We start from the raw sequence: 16428 nt of genomic DNA on the forward strand, positions 1-16428 counted from the left end.
ATTGGCTTAACATAATATTTTCCATGATTTTCTGCTTTTAAATTATAGTTTCTACTTAAAATATCTATCTATCTATCACTATAAATCATGGTCAGTTCATTCCCATCAAAATCTTGTGACATGTTTTGGGTAGTTGTTGGTCCCCTTAAGGCGTATCTGTTATTTTGGACACCCAAATATCCTGACCTTTAAGGCGGTCCGTGCCAAGTCCAAATTGCCAGTGACTGTATCCCCACGATGTTGGCCAACTCAAGATGCTCTATTTAACCAGTGCACATGGTGTGCCTGCTTGCAGGATTGAGCGTGCGGGTCTGCCCTGCCCCTCTGTGGTGCTCCTCAAGAAGCACCTGCTGGTGATGTCCTTTGTGGGCGTGGACGGCGTGCCAGCCCCACAGCTTCGGGAGGCAGCGCTCGTCGGAGAGCAGCTGGCAAGCGCCTACGCGCAGACGGTGCAGTTGGCTCGTGACCTGTACGACCGCTGCCAGCTGGTGCATGCCGACCTGAGTGAGTACAACCTGCTCTGGCACCAGGGCCGGGTGGTGCTCATCGACGTGAGCCAGGCCGTGGACCGAATGCACCCTCACGCCCTCGAGTTCCTCTTCAGGGACTGCACCAACGTGTCTAGGGTGAGCAGCCAGCTTTGTGGCAGAGCTTCTACGTGCACGTGTGACAGCACCGCATCCATGTAGAGGCAGAGGCGTTGCCAAAGGGGGGCTCCCCCCACTACATTTCTCGTCCCCAGACAAATGTATGCCCACAACACCCCCCCCCCCCCCCAAAAAAAAAAAAAAAAAAAAATCTGGCCACGCCACTGTGTAGAAGCAACAGCCAGGGTCAGGACATCTAGCGGATCACTGTCAACAATGTCATTGTAGAAGAAATGACAGTCAGGCTAGTAGGCGTGTGTTCACTTCCTGCACTCTGTGTGTTCGCTTCGTTTCTGTCCCTTGTTCGCGTGTCTTGCTGGAGTTAATAATGAATTTCAGTGTACACCACTTTTTCGTAATACACATTTCCTGTGTCAGTGTAAAGGAGAGCTCACTAATTGATCTACGAAGCATCTTGCATCAAAAAAGAACAGGATAACTGCGTTACCACCACTTCTGTGGTTACCGCAAAGAAATGGAATAGCTTAGGCAGAGGTCGAGTGGCACGCACATGTGGAAATAATGCTGTTTGTTACTGTTCTTGCCTTGTGTAGACCATTGCTAAGTAAATTTCAGTTGTAGTCCAGTGCTTTTGCTGTCTATGTCTCCACTTAGTGTTTTGTTTGATATTGCACTGGTAACGTGAATCACAAATCTAGCAATTAACAAGCCCGCCTACAGCATTATAGCTCAATATATAACACATTAGCGGGTCCAACGAAGTAAATATAAAAATTGGTCGGTCATGCAATATTCCAGTGGATTATTCTCCCGCTATTGCGAAACCGAAAATGCAGGACCCGACATGATTTCAGTTACAGGGAAGTGAATTTTTGCTCGCATGTGGCTCAAAATATGTATATGGTAGCAAAAATGTCAAATACAGTAACACAATTGTCAAAGAAATTTTTACTTGGCCAGTGACCTCAATTTTTCACTTTCTGTTGAAGCAACTCCCTGTGGTACATGGTTTCGTCGCCACCAAAGTTTTTGCATTGACTGATTGATCATGTAGTAATTTTATGTGCCAGTAATTTCTTTACTTACTGAAATGTTAAGGCAGCACTCTTTTTGCAAAAACAAAATGCCAGAACATGGGTGTGAGCTTATATTCAAGGAGGCTGGCTTAAAAATGCATTTTGAGGATTGAACGAGATAGCCACAACCACCCCATGGTAAGAATGCATTCGGTGCTTGATGTTAAAGGAGCTTTGAAACACTTTTTGGTAAGAAAATGTTGCTAATCTGTTAACGAGGCTCCTGTGAACATGGGAGCAAAATATTATTAATGTGAAAGCATTATATGCCCCAATACGCGAAAATCTGTCGTAGTCGTCGGCGTCACCGAATGATAGTACAAAAAATGTCCGACGGTGCAAACAGTAAGAACACGTAAAAATAGGCTCAGATTGACCTCATATTTCTCAGTTACTGTTAACAAAGCAAGTTAATGCCTTTGAAAACAAAATTTGGTAAATTTCGGTCTGGGTGGGAATTGAACCGGGGCCTCCAAGGTGCAAGACGAGCACGTTTTCCCGACACCACGGCGACTCCACGGTTCTGGTTGACTAAATGTGTCATTGCACACGTCACGTGGCAGCCATCTCGCCGACTAAAGGTGGGGCGTAGTGCATGTGTCCTTGGGCACGTGACGGCGTAGCCAATGGGGAGGAAGTGGCGCCACGTCATGGGTGTATATAAAAGAAAAAGCCATAATGTTCAATCGAACACCACTGAGCATTCCTTCGAGTTACGAACTCCTCACAGGCAAGCGAGTGCATTGAGACGCTTGGCGTGTTTTCATTTAGCTTTACCGAGGCAAGAGCTTGCGTGGGCAAGGAATGCGCGGAAAGAAAAACATTTCACCAAAGGTACTATAATGTTTTGACATTCCCACACGTAAGCAGTCTTAAGGGTCACTGCCGAATTTTAGCACTGAATGCAGCAGGGAAAGCACAGCCTTGCATCAAAATCAATGAAAAATTGCTTGCTTTCACTTACACAATGTCTTCGTGCAGCATTATCACAAGCAGCTGGACCGCTAGCTGCTATTGGCTAATTTTGTGATTGCAAGGACATTCTCAGTAATAAAATTATTGCTCATTTGAGTTGTATAAGTGAAAAATATGTCTGCGATCTCAAAAGGACAGAAAAACCATTTCGTCTTTGTATTGCCGGTCTACGTACGACTGTTTCGCGTTGCTACGTCTGCTGCGCGTGGCCTCCGAGATGAAAAGCATAGTGTAGATGCTGCAGTTGCCACGAGGTGCCGCCATGAGCCGTCTCGCTGCCAAGACGTGCAACCTTTATGCTGGGGCCGGTCGTGCATTCCCCACTTGCACCCCCTTGTCATCTCTGCTTAGCTTCCAGCACACTAGTGGAAATGAAAATAAAGAGAAGGGACACTCATTGGTCAGATAACTATGTCTAATGTCGCATGTGCTTGAAGGATACGAAAAATTTTTGCAGCGGGGGGGGGGATTCATTAGCCAACGTAATTTCATCGTATTCTTCTATAATTTGTTATAAAAGTGTGTCAAGACCTCTTTTAGAATGCCGAATAGACTTGCCACACCAACTGGGTTCAAGAGAAGCAGCCGCAAGTCAAATGGCAACCAGCATCGCGATCGTGTGGAAACAACGTATTTGTGAAACAAACCGCACACGTTTCCAAAGGAGCTCCATTTCCAATGTATTCAACAATGCGTTGCAGGAAAGAGGAAGTAACAAAGAATCGAGGGATGTTGATGACAGCATTATGCAGACATTTTACGCAAGAATAAATTTGTGAGACATCGTGAAATTGTGCAAAAAATTTGCAGCTAGCACTGATATTAGACGAGCACCTTCAGTTTTTGCCTGTTCACTGTTTTTAAGGGAACCCTTGCCATTTTTTTTACTTGATTGTGTGATTTTTGGGGTATCACTTGTGGCCAGCTTAAATTTGAGTACAAGCCGTATAAACCTGAAAGTAGGTCAACCCCTGACCTTTACTTGGCCAGACAACTCAGAATCCGCTAAAGACCACTCTATAAGACCAGGGGCGACGTTTAGCTCTTCTTTTTCGGGAAAAAGTTTTTTACCTGTATTGCGGTTTATATGGTACATGTCTTTCGGTTACTGCTGCTCCCAAGTGCAGAATAAGTGCATCCGTTTGCCATTTTCATAGTAGTACTGTGGCTCGTTAACTCTTGCCCTACCATGGGGAGAATAAATGTTTTTGGTTGGTTACGCCATTTTTTTTTTCTTTTGCTGAAGGAACTACTACGCTCAATATTTTATACAATCCATAAACAAAAAGCAGAATGAATGTACTTTTCACGCATAAAAGCTTTATTAACGAGATGCAGGTCACATAAAAGATATAAATTGCGAAAACCAAGATTGTGGGATAACATTGAACAAAGTTTGTAAAGACACGCTTGTATCTACTAAGAAAAAATTGTAACGACAATTACGAGATATACAAAATGTATTGCCGTCTATTGCACACTATCTCCGAAAAAAATCTGAATTATTTATTGAACAGGTATTGCATTACAAAAATTTAGTTGCTAGCACTACAGTTGGGCATGCCGAGCCACGGCCGCCGATGTTCCGGGCTGGTTTGCGTTGTTGTCAGCCCTCAGAGGCTAAGTCCGACGGAAACTCATTGCTGCATGATCCATCAATTAAATCAGCCGTTGACGCAGCGGAATCACGATATCTGCGATCTTTCGAAGCGTGCACGCCACTCTCGGAGGCAGCCATTTTTGCTTTCTACTTTGACGATCGTGAAGCTTCGGAGTGCATTAAAAAAAATTGACGCCTTGCAGGAAAAAAGCGAACTGCTTAGAAAACTAAGATATACTAGTACTTCTCCTCCTTCACGTCCGGAAGGTCTCGTATGCAGCGTTTCAAACCATCGATAGGGACCTAACGATGCCCAATGGGTGCGGTACAGAAAGAGTTTATCTGCTACAGAAATTCATATTCCACAGCAATGTGTGGAGACAATTTCTTGGGGTGGCTGCTCATAGTGCTCAGTTAGGGGCATTATTCCTTCATACTCAACAAACAAATGTGAAAAAAAAAAGAAGATAGCATACTAGTTGAACTCTATGGCTTTTTTATATACAGAAAGTAAACACAAAAACAGGCATTACAGTGTCACAAAGCTTCCCATTATAGTGTTGCATCTGGGTATGCTGCCAAAAAGAGCAGTGCTGTGCATAGATACACCAAATAGCAGTCTACTACCATGCTCACATTTGCTTCGACTCGTGAGCATCTTTCTGTTCAAGATCCAAACGATGGTTTATATTGCTTAGGAGATGGCAAAACACTTAGCCTCTTTAGATTGTATAAATTTGTCTTGTTCTTCATTTTCATGTTACCAGAGACATTGTCTTAGACATTGTCAGTACTCAGGTAGACTAAACTTTTTCACTCAGAGCACTCCTTAATCTTTCTTACTCTTATGACAGCAATACAAACATTAGTTAAACCTCGATATAACGTACTTCAATATAACGAAATTCTCGATATAACAAAGTATTGACTTTTTTATAACTTCTTGTTCGTAGAACACCATGTATCTTGAACCTAATATAATGAAATTTCACTGCTGCCACGAAGAAATACCAAGACAATAAATGAAGACTTCCGCAGATGAAGATGGTCTAACGGTTGAATTATGAGTGGCTGCTTGAATGCACCTCTCAAATCATACACCATGCAAGTGAGAGCGACCGCCGAAGCGGAGTAGCGTCATGCATAATGTCCAAGTGCGATAAGATCTTATCGTGCCTCGCGCGCTGTATGGTTTGGGTGCAAATGAAAGCGTGCGAGGGGGAACCTAGAAGGATGGTTACTTGATGATGGGGGGTGGGGGCAAGTTGGGTTATTGCACGAGTGTGGCCGCACATGGCTAAGCATGCTGACCACATACACGGTGCTTAACATGTCTGAGCACCCTGTATGAAAGGTAAGCTACCATGTGTGCAACGACTGGGCTAGCGGAATGGTATTGTGCGCTGTCTTTCTGCGCATTTAGTGCTGGAGGTTACGAAATCTCAAGTTCAGAGACGCATTGAAGTGAGAGGCAGGCAAAGCATTTGCTCAATGTGCTGCCGGTGTTTTGCATAATAGCGATGTCCCACTGCGAGCGACAATATCAGTTGCTGGGGCGGAGTGGACAGGACAGTGGCTGGCTTCACTTCATACCGCCGATGTGAAGATATCGTCGACACGGTGTGAAGCTGTATCTTTCGTCACCTACTCTCAAATTCAACAAAATTATTAAGGCGAAACCCTTAGGTGGCTCATGGTTGGAAAAATTGACCATCCAGCGTTATGGCACCAAAATTCCATGGCACCAAAATTGATGTCCGAACCCACGACATTTGATGTTAATTAAGGCACGGTTCATTAAGAGAGTTAATTAAGTCACTCGAACCCACAACCTTTGGTGGGAGTTGAACCCAGGACCATTGGTGTTAATTATGGCGAAGTTAATTAAGGCACAGTTAATTAAGGTAGAGCGATGGAACAAAATATGTTAGGCCTAACATTAAGAGACGGGAAGAGAGCGATGTGGATCAGAGAACAAACGGGGAGAGCCGATATTCTAGTTGACATTAAGTGTAAAAAATGGAGCTGTGCAGGTGTGGACAACAGGTGGACCATTAGAGTTACAGAATGGCTACTAAGAGAAGGGAAGCACAGTCGAGGACGACATAAAATTAGGTGGGGTGATGAAGTTAGGAAATTTGCAGCCGCAAGTTGGAATCGGCTAGCGCAAGACAAGGGTAATTGGAGATCACAGGGAGAGGCCTTCGTCCTGCAGCGGACATAAATATCGGCCGATGATGATGAATTAGGCACTCAAACCCTACGACCCTTGGTGGGAGTCGAGCCCACGACCATTGGTATTAATTATGGTGAAGTTAATTAAGGCACAGTTAATGAAGGCACTTGTATCCACGACCTTTGGTGTTAATTAGGGCAATGCTAATTAAGACAGCTAATTATTGTGAGTTAATTAAGACACTCGCACCCACGACCTTTGGTGGAAGTTGAACCCACGGTCATTAGTGCTAATTATGGTGGAGTTAAGGCACGGTTAATTAAGGGTTAATTAAGGCACTCGAACCCACGACCTTTTGTGGGAGTCGAACTCTCAACCTTCGGTGTGAATTCGGGTGAAGTTAGTTAAGGCACAGGTAATTATTGGGAGTTAATTGAGGCAGATTTAATTAAGGCACTTGAACCCATGACCTTTGGTGGTAGAAAACAAGGAATAGGAAGTAACATCTCATTCGAATGAGATTGTCAAGTGATTTAGTAAATATATCGTGAGTGCGCAGGCCTTCATCCTCTTTAGCGTGCGCTAAGGTGACTGTCAACTTTTTTTCCTCATTCAAGTTACCTTTTTCTGATTGCCTGATAATATGAAAACTTTGCGGTCCCTTCCATGTAAGAAAAATCTGTACCTATTTTCATAAAAGATAGAATTTCTGTCTAACGAAATTTCGATAAAACAAAAGCAAATTGCTCATTTTAGCGACTTCATTATATTTATGTTTAGCTGCAGTATTAGCATCCTTCATAGGTATTCCAGTTTCTGCATTGTGGTGATTCTGTTTTGATTGTCATCCTTGTGGCATGACATTTTTTTAGAGAGTCATGCTCGAGGGATTGAACTGGTATGAATAGTCAGTCGGTGGCTGTAAACAAATTCTTTGTGGCTTTTCTTGGCTGTGAGCCATGTCAGTGCGACATGCTCACCGAAACTGTGATGACACATGTTTCAAAATTTACATTCGTTTGCCCCAAATATTGAAACTCAAACCAAAGCAAATACCGGATAGCGTAATCAAATTTTCTAGAATACATATCGATCGTGCAAGCCCACTCTCTTGACATCAGAACCATCGTATGCCCATGTGTGCAGTTCTTCCAAAGACAAGGCCTGCCCGACGTCCTGAGTCCGAAGGATCTGTTCACGCACGTCTGTGGCCTCAACCTACCTGGCGAGGGTGCCGAGCTGCTCTCCCAGGTGAGGCGTGCAACCCGTGTATTTTGCACGTGATAGCACACAACCCCCGTGGCTGTCACATACAGTTTACACCAACTGCGCCACTTTTGCAGCTTTGCGTTGCAAATTTGTGGTAGTCTGTGTTTGTCTCACTTTAGGGGTCATTCGAATGGACCGGTACACTGCCAAATACGTCCAAATTAATGAGAGTTTGATGCCATTAAACAATGCACATGGGCTTGCTGGGGCCAGAGGCCGATACCGAATTATCAGATTTTCCTGAATAATTGAGGGACAAATTAGTGCAATGTTATTTTGTTATTTGAAGGGAGACGACAAGTGTGCCTTGCTTAGTGCAGTTTATTAAATTACAGTAAACACAGCGGAGTCCATTGAGACACGAAACTCACTTCATTATAAGCAGAATTTCATTAAAAACAGAGGAGCTAAAGGAGAGTCACAGTAATGAGAAAAGATTAAAAACTTGGAACAACGTGATTTCATTGTAACGAGGGTTTACTGTATATCATAGTGCGGCAAAGCCTTCCAGTATTTCTCCGCAGTATAAAGGGTGCGTTTTTAATTGAATGCGTTGTCTCTCTCTCTCTCTTCATTGCAGATTCAGAATTACGAAAAGAACGAGCAGCTGCTGACGAAGGAAAACCAGCGAAAAGCGGATCTCTTCGACACACTCTTCGAGAAGTCGATGGACAAGAGATCGAGGATAGGAAACGAATCTGGTGCCAAGCCAGAAACTGGAGAGCAAGTCTGTCAGGCGGCGCAGTCTGACTGACAGCCAAACCTGTGATGTGCCCGGGGCCTTTATCATTTTTTTTTTTTCTTAGCAGATTTTTATCACAACGTCAACCTATGACAAACGAAAGTGTAAATAAAAGTAGATACCAGTGACTCTTGGGAGCAATGTTGTTTTCTTGGTTGAAATTAGGACCATGTTGTTTCATGCTTTTGATACCATCAATACCATCAATATTTGGTACCATGAGTGTGTCCATGCGGTGACGTTGAATAGTGATTGTCCTTGCCACCATGCAGTGCGATTTCAGTAGAAGGTCGTTTATTAGATGCAAGGAGTACAGAAACAGGCCCCAAGGCAGAGAACTGGGATCCTTCTGTTGTACAGTAGCATCACTTATGCACCTGCTCTTTTCTATCGGTGTTTATTTTGAGAAAGACATGCTTGCAGTATTATAGTAATTCACTACAAGAGGTGCCACAGGCAATTTATTTAAAATTTGCTAAAAAGAAGAATGAATATGTGCAGTATATAAAACATAGCAAGGGAAACTGGGTGTAATAAGACAAAATAGGAAAAAATCAGCAAACTCGGTTTTGCTGTGGCAACTATGACTGTTTCCAGTTTGTTATCGGCTCGTTGGTGGACTATAATTGGTTTTAGATTGTGGTAAACATTTAGCAGCTAACAGTTGAAGAGAGTTCTTATCCCTCATCGATTGACACTGTTATTGCCTGTACAACGAAGGAATGTAGGCGTTCTCGAGGGCTGAATTGTTGCTTTACAACTAATGCCACACAGCGATGCCGCCACTGCCCTCCGCAGACACCGCTGAGCTGCGCTCTGTGCTGGCACTAATGGCAGCACCAGCAGCCCAGTTAAAGAGCATGCTGATGTCAGCGAGTGTTAAGTCTTGATGCACTGCTCCAGGTATTGCTCAACTAGTACGGTGCTTGTTGTAACACAGAAGTGGGTGCTACAGCTTATGAATACGCCACAGTTGATGACGCAGTTATGTAATCGTAATTGGTGACCGGCGATGTCTTCACAGCCATCTAGGGTGGAAGGAAACGGTGATGAAGAGCCTCTAAACAAACCAAGAATTGTGACGGCAAGGGAGGCGACTGCGGCATCCAGCAATCTGCAACATTACCTTGCGTAACTTGCACGTTTTGTCGTGGAGCATTCTCTGAACCTTGGCACAATAAGGTCGGTTGCAATCGCATATTCTGTCAGATGAAGTGTGTGTGTCCCCCCCCCCGAAAAAATTACCGGCTTAATTAAGTCTCTCCTGAAATGGTGAACAATTCTGTTTGCACTTGTTGAGCGTGCTTAGAACGCTGTATTGCAGTGTGCGATCTTTACAACAAAGTGACCTGTATAGCAAAGGATTTCAGAGGTCCCAAGCACTTCGTTATAAAGGCATTCGACTGTAATAATAAGGATGTTTATTTTGACAGGAGATTTCAAAGGGTACAATCTCTCGGACAATGCGTGCTCATGCAAATACTTCTGTCAAAAAAATTAAGTTGAAGGCGACTTCATGGTGCCTGACATAGACTTCTTCACCTCATGTGCACACAGCAGCGAATAGCACACCAGATATCCGTCTTATTAAATACTTACTATAAGATATGCATATCTATACACACAAATGTACAACACGCATCAGAAGAAAAACATGCATAACATAGCACACACAGACTTTTATCAGTTCCGAGTTGCGTTCGACGTATAAACGTCATTATATATTATGCAAGGCAGTCCATGCAGTTTTCTACAGCACAAGAAACAAATGTGAAAGGAACAGAATAAGCTAAGTTATAAAAAATGGAAAACTTCTTTTTTTTTTTTTTTTTTGTACAAATGAATGGTTTTACAACTGTGAGCTGGTAGCAAATCCTAATGCCACTGGAGGGATGAGCTTTTAAGTTTATTGCCGATAACTGGAATTAGCTGTTCTCTTCACAGCAAATCGAATTTCATGTGATTTCATATTTTAAAAGATCACGTGTTACATACAAACGTAGGTAAAACATGCAGAGGGCAGTCGAGTAAGTGTTGCGAGCTGGAAACATAAATATGATGTCCACCATCGCCAATGGGAGTCGAACTCATCTCTGTGGCATTGTGCGCTTCAGGGTGGGATGCACCAACAAACACTGCGTTGTTGCACAACACATTTTACACTTCGTTATTTGTGCAAGGTTTTGCGCCCCACTGTGTCTCTGTATGTATCTTTGAAGCCACAATATTCAATACTGTAGAGGATGCACGAGGTTGACATGCTCATCGCACAAAGCTGTATTGAGAATGGTGCTGCAATGTGAAAGCCTGCTGCAGTTGCAGTAAATGAGAGGGCCAAAGAAATAGCTAAAGCTAGAGTGGAGGAGGGCACAGTGATAGCGTAGGCTTGATAGGGAGCAGAAGCAGATTGTTATCTTGCTTGCAAAATGGGAGGCCACATACGAGTTGCTCAGTTGCTAGACAAAATGATGGTCTAGAGGACAGCTTAACTGGTTCTACCTCCTTCCTACCAAAAGGGGAATAAGCAGGCAACGTGGAAAATAAATTTAAGTTGGCAACTGTAACCGGATTTCAGGGATTCTGTGTGGCGAGGTACTGGTTGGGATGCGAGAACAATTCTAAGTTCACTGGTGATACCAGAAAGACTATGGAAGCGAAAGAATTATCCAAGGAAGTAAATCTTTAGAATATTTTTTCCCAAATGAAGATTGAGGTCGACAGTCTGTATAGTGACCAAATATATATATATAATTGGGAACAATTTCTCAGATGAGCAGGACATGGCACCGAAGTAAATGTAGGGACTGGAACGGTTTAGCAATGTGACAATAATTATATCAGAAGTTCCTTGGCAAGAAAAGGACATGTGGTCCTGGCAGCTGAAAGAAAATTAAGGTGCCAAGGCAGTACCGTGAAGGATTTCAAAGCCAAAGTGCTCATGAAGGAGTGAGTTTTACGGCAGAGTTCAAGAGCAGCGCCATCCATATGTTTATTGGAAACAGCTGTTAGAAGAAGCTAAGAAACTGTTACATCCAATGGTTACTTCCATAAAATACATTAGCCTGGGCAGCCATTCAGTCTGCCAGTGAATGTGTGTTTTGCCCATATGCAGGCTTGTATCATATTTGGGTTGTGGTAGCTTGAAGGGCCGTTCGCTGCAGTACATCAAATAAGTCTGCGTCGTGCAGAACATTAGTATAACGTGCAGATTAGTATAAATTAAAAGGGCATTGAGGCCCGCTAGCAAAAGCGTAAGTAGAGAAAACAGCAGTATACTCTGAAATTATAGCGCCACGTGCCAAAGCGCTTGCAGACGACGTACGCAAATAGGCCGACGTCGGCAAAAAAATTATCGCATGACGTAAACCACAGGCAGTCACGCGAGTTTGGGAATTCCCTATTGATAGAAATTACGCAAGCGATCCCCTTTATCTCGGCTATCCGCAGCCGGTGTCTCGGCGGTCGTCTTATCACTAGCGCCGCCACACCATCGCAATGTCGTTTATACGCGAATATGTGTTCTAATTCGCGGAGTGGAATATTTTTTTCATTTTCTCTCGGCATCATGGCGACCCTGTGCAGCGCTTCGCGATGGCTCGTTCGGCCGGCTTTTCGCGATCTTCAGGTAGGCGAGATTTGTTAGCTTTCGTGCCCATTTTTGTCGCTTTGCGCTGAATGACCGTGTGGATACACGGTGTCGTCGGCGATTCCTACGCTTAGATTTGTGCACGGTAACGATTGTAGAGCAGCTCTCACGCGCTGCAACCGCTGCAACTCCTAGGTAAATTCGGCGCATATAAACATTGGTGTGTTCGACGCGAATCGCCCGCGAGGAGCTCGCTGAGCGCCCGGGTACCGCTGTAACGAGAGCGTAAACGCTCACGACGGTCGTGTTAATTTTTTTCTTTTTTTCTCCGGATATTTGACGAGTCCGTTCGCTTACCTGCGCCGAGGTTCTTCGCCGTATGTGCTCCATCGGGGTCACCTTTGCATAGGCAATTTTCGGAGCGGCGCTTCGCGTGTTCTTCTCCATTTGCTTTCTCCATTTCTTTTATTGCTCAGAGGTCACTTTCAGCTGCTACAAAGGCGGTGTAAAATTTTAACGACGTGCTTATCCGAGGAGCTTTTCTCATTGCCACCTAGCTGCACAGTTCGAATTGGAGGTGCCTGATCCGTAAAGGCGGGTCCGAACACCAGCCGTCGCCACGCCGCGCGAATGACACAGTGCGCTTGACAGCGGCACATTTAAGCGCACGCATTGGAATGAATGACCGTGTCCTTCATCAGCGACGCGTTGGGCATCGCTGCCAATTTATCTGACGTTGGTTCCGGCTGGCATTCGCGACGTTCTCTTCCTCTCTCGACCCCTCACAGCGAGCTCCCGTATTGCCCCCGCTTGTAGCATTTGCGCTTGCGTTGCTGATACTTTGTCGCATCATCTAAGATCTGCTTTCGTTCTTTATCGTGCAGCTCAGCAAAGTGAACAGAACTGCAGCCGTTCAGAGAAAGTTCCACACGTCTCGGAAAAATGAGCAGAAGGTGAGTACCCTGCCTGTTTATTTGGCACGTGATGCAGTAAAGCGATCCTTACACCTGAGTAACCTGAGCCGAACCGGAGTAAACGTGAACCGAAGCGAAACTAGGTGACTGAGGAGCGGGCTGGTGTGCCGATCGAGCGCACAAAACCTGTGCCGGAGCTTTCGATACCTACTACAAGCGACGCCTTCTCGCGCTGTAGTCTGGCAACACTCAGCACTTCATGTTCCAACACGCCGCAGCTATTTTCGTTCTAGTCCGTAAACATCTGTTCGGTGCAGTTGCCACATTTAAAATAACCCCTGACCTGACACGACCGACTGCTGACGTTGATGGGATCCCCCACGCTGATAATTGCCTGATATGACATGTTGATAATTATTTTTTACCGCACTCTCATTTGAGTGTTGTGCATTAGGAACTGTTGAGGATCTAGCGTTGTGCATTAGGAACTTGTTTGACCAATGATCAGTTTCGGTTACACGGTGATCAGTTTCCATTTCGCAGGGATTGACCTGTTTCATTTCTTAAGCCTGCAAATAGCCAGTTGGACTGTTGGGGCCACGTTGATCTGAAACAGATAAATATAGCACACAGAAGAAAGCAATTTAATGTGTTTAATTTAAACAATTTAAGAATGCCAGTTAGTTTATCCATTTCAGGTTTATTGATATTCCTTAATAGTGTGGAAAAGTACTGTAAAGTGTTGAGAGATGAGTGAAATGCAATAGAAGGGGTAAGATGGGTGTACGTCAAAGTTATCCATATGGCATAGGCAAGAGGAAAAGTCCAACTCCTAATGAACAGGAAATTTCACATGTCTATATTAAAGGGACACTCATACAAAACAATAAATCAACTTAGACTGACAAAATATTCTTCGAAAACTCTGCTGTCGTTAATTATACTGCAATAGGTCAATTATTAGAAGAGAAAATGAAGCTCAAAGTTAATTTTTTTGAATTTTGCGCAGAAACCCCAACGTCAGCACCTCAGTGGGACGTCCTGACTCCTAAAGTAATTCATCGTATTTGGGCCACCTTGGCTCAGTAAAAGTTGCGAAACTTGCCACATTCAATCTTGGGCTCTTTTAGAACACAATGTAGTCAATCTTTACCGCTAAAGAATTAACTGAGACCTAGAAGATGCTGTCAAAATCCATGACGTCACAGTGAGCTGGTGCGGGAACTTCAAGGTGGCGTCGCCACTCGCCTCTGTCTTTTTCGTTTCTTTCTGGCTTACCAAGCGGCTTCTCGCAGTAAGAGTGGCGTTTACGGTACTATTGTGGAAGGGTAATGTACTGATACAGAAGAAATAGTTTTTCCGTTTAGTGTCCCTTTGAGCTTTCAATACATTCCATGTATCCCAGTGGGGCAGTAGCCCATGAGTTTGCCTGAAAAGGAGTTTCAGTACTCCGAGGTTACACCTCTGCAGTGGTAAGCAAAACTTGCTGAATGAGCTGCAATTTTGAGGTGACAACAGCATCTGACATGCCATGGGCATATAATTTGTTAAAATATTTGGGTGCATTTGAGCAAACCAGCAGCCTGAGCTATGACTGGTGAAAAAAATTCCAGCAGAAACTCCTCTGGGAGTTGTCTAAGTATGCGTAAGCGTTGTGCCACTTGCTCACCTCCATGCAGCCCAGTGTCATTATCAATGTTATAAAACTTGATCTGACCAGTATGAACCCTTACCAACCCTTATTGGTCGTTATCAACATTATCGGAGTAGATCCGACCCTTATCCACCCTTATCGGTTCTTATCTACCTTATCGGACTCGATCCAAGCCTTATGAACACTTATCGGTCTGTATCAACCTTATCGCAATCGATCCGAACCTTATCAAGCCTTATCTGTCCTTATCAACCTGATTGGACTTGATCTGACCCTTATCAACTCGTATCAGTGCTTACTCATCTTATCAGAATTGCTCCAACCATCATAAGCCCTTATCTCTAGCACCTTATCCACCCAGCTTTGAACTATTATCCACCATGATAAGACCCATTTAATCCCTTGTCACTCGTTATCATCCTTATGAACTCATTGATTGCTCATTGGCCACCGCCAACATTTTTCTTTTCAAATTTCTTCTGTTTTATTCATTACTTTCTTGATAGCAATTCGCATTATGGGTCAGACGGGTTTTCTCGTTGGGTAGGCATAGAAATGCTTATGCATTTAAAAGTTTATGCGGCAGCAAGCCATGGTGACAGTTATCTTTCTTATCGCATGTAGACATACATAAGCAATTTATACCAACAATAAATATTAAGTTTAGTGTTATATTCTTCTGGAAATACGTATGGTCAAGCCCTACCTTGAGCAGATGCTTCATGGGCCAGGAAAAATAGAAAAGTGAGACTAGTGCCGACATAATTTGGATTACGCACTAGCTCTCCATGTTAGGAGTAACAAAAAACTCAGCCTGGGAGCTTTGGGGAACACTTCTGCTTTGAACATGGCCTAAATATGTGAGGATGCTAATAAATTCATGATGCCATGCTAAAATTGATACAGCAGTTTCAGCATGCTGTTCAAGGAAAGCAGGGTTTCATCTTCATTTTCGTCCAGTAATTTCTCCACCAAGGATGGACAAGTCTAAACAAATTTGTTGCCGCAGCAGCTCAGAAGACATGGCATTGTGTGACTGAGGTCATGGTTTCCGTTCCTGTCCTGAGGTCATCTTTCATAGGGGGTGGAGTACAAAAACATTGCCATACCAATCTTTGGGTACTCGTTAAAGAATTTCGGGGGATCAAAATTACTCTGGAGAAACCCAACAACAGCACCTCTCACAGCTTACGTGCTGCATTGGGACGGTAAACTCGATCGATCAACTTGTAAGAAAAAGCTCTGCTTCTCTTCACTGTTTACTTTGAGGTATTTCTGCATCATCGCTTGCTGCATCCATTTTGCTAATGCCGTTTTGGTTAATGATGCTTACATCCAGCCAGTTCGGTAATAAGAAGACGTACATCAGCTTAACTTCTTCACATCAGAAGCAACAGTGTACACCACCATGCTCGGAAAAGCAGGATACACTGCTCTGGTCTGGTTAGCACATGTTGCATAAAATCCAGGGTGCAGGCGCGATATACACAGTGAGGTCACACTGGAACAGCTGGCAGGTTAACGGGTGACAGCTGCAAAACATTTTAGCATGAAGTGCATTGGGAGCACGTTATAAGAATAGTTGATTCGGAGGAAAATTTTCATACCTGGTGCTTGGGCCATGAGCTAGATAGAGGGCATGGCCTGCAGCAGCTATTTTATTAGCAGAAAACTTTTTCTTTTTTCAGTTAGTAGATGATACGTTATCTTTATAGTACTTTTGCATTTGTTGGTAGAGTGTCTGTGTTAAAATCACACAGACTGAGATTTTCCTTCTGCTGTGGAGCTCTATAACATACAGGATAAGCCCACATCACTCATCTGGTTG

General features: G+C 43.8%; 2 protein-coding genes across 2 annotated transcripts in view; both read left to right on the top strand.

Annotated features, from left to right (window-relative positions):
- Positions 1 to 8574, top strand: part of LOC119450819 (serine/threonine-protein kinase RIO3-like) — a 29303-nt gene extending 20729 nt beyond the window's left edge. The window contains 3 exon segments of the mRNA XM_049666262.1: positions 296 to 626; positions 7582 to 7686; positions 8285 to 8574. Coding sequence (XP_049522219.1) covers positions 296 to 626; positions 7582 to 7686; positions 8285 to 8458 — 610 coding nt within the window. The 3' untranslated portion in view covers positions 8459 to 8574.
- Positions 8575 to 11940: 3366 nt separating this feature from the next.
- The window catches only part of LOC119450820 (succinate dehydrogenase [ubiquinone] flavoprotein subunit, mitochondrial-like), a 43136-nt gene continuing 38648 nt past the window's right edge, over positions 11941 to 16428 (top strand). The window contains exons 1-2 of the mRNA XM_037714314.2: positions 11941 to 12071; positions 12917 to 12985. Coding sequence (XP_037570242.1) covers positions 11961 to 12071; positions 12917 to 12985 — 180 coding nt within the window. The 5' untranslated portion in view covers positions 11941 to 11960. The remainder of the gene's footprint in view (positions 12072 to 12916; positions 12986 to 16428) is intronic.

Source organism: Dermacentor silvarum, chromosome 4 (genome assembly GCF_013339745.2).
Source record: "Dermacentor silvarum isolate Dsil-2018 chromosome 4, BIME_Dsil_1.4, whole genome shotgun sequence".
Classification (NCBI taxonomy): domain Eukaryota; kingdom Metazoa; phylum Arthropoda; class Arachnida; order Ixodida; family Ixodidae; genus Dermacentor; species Dermacentor silvarum.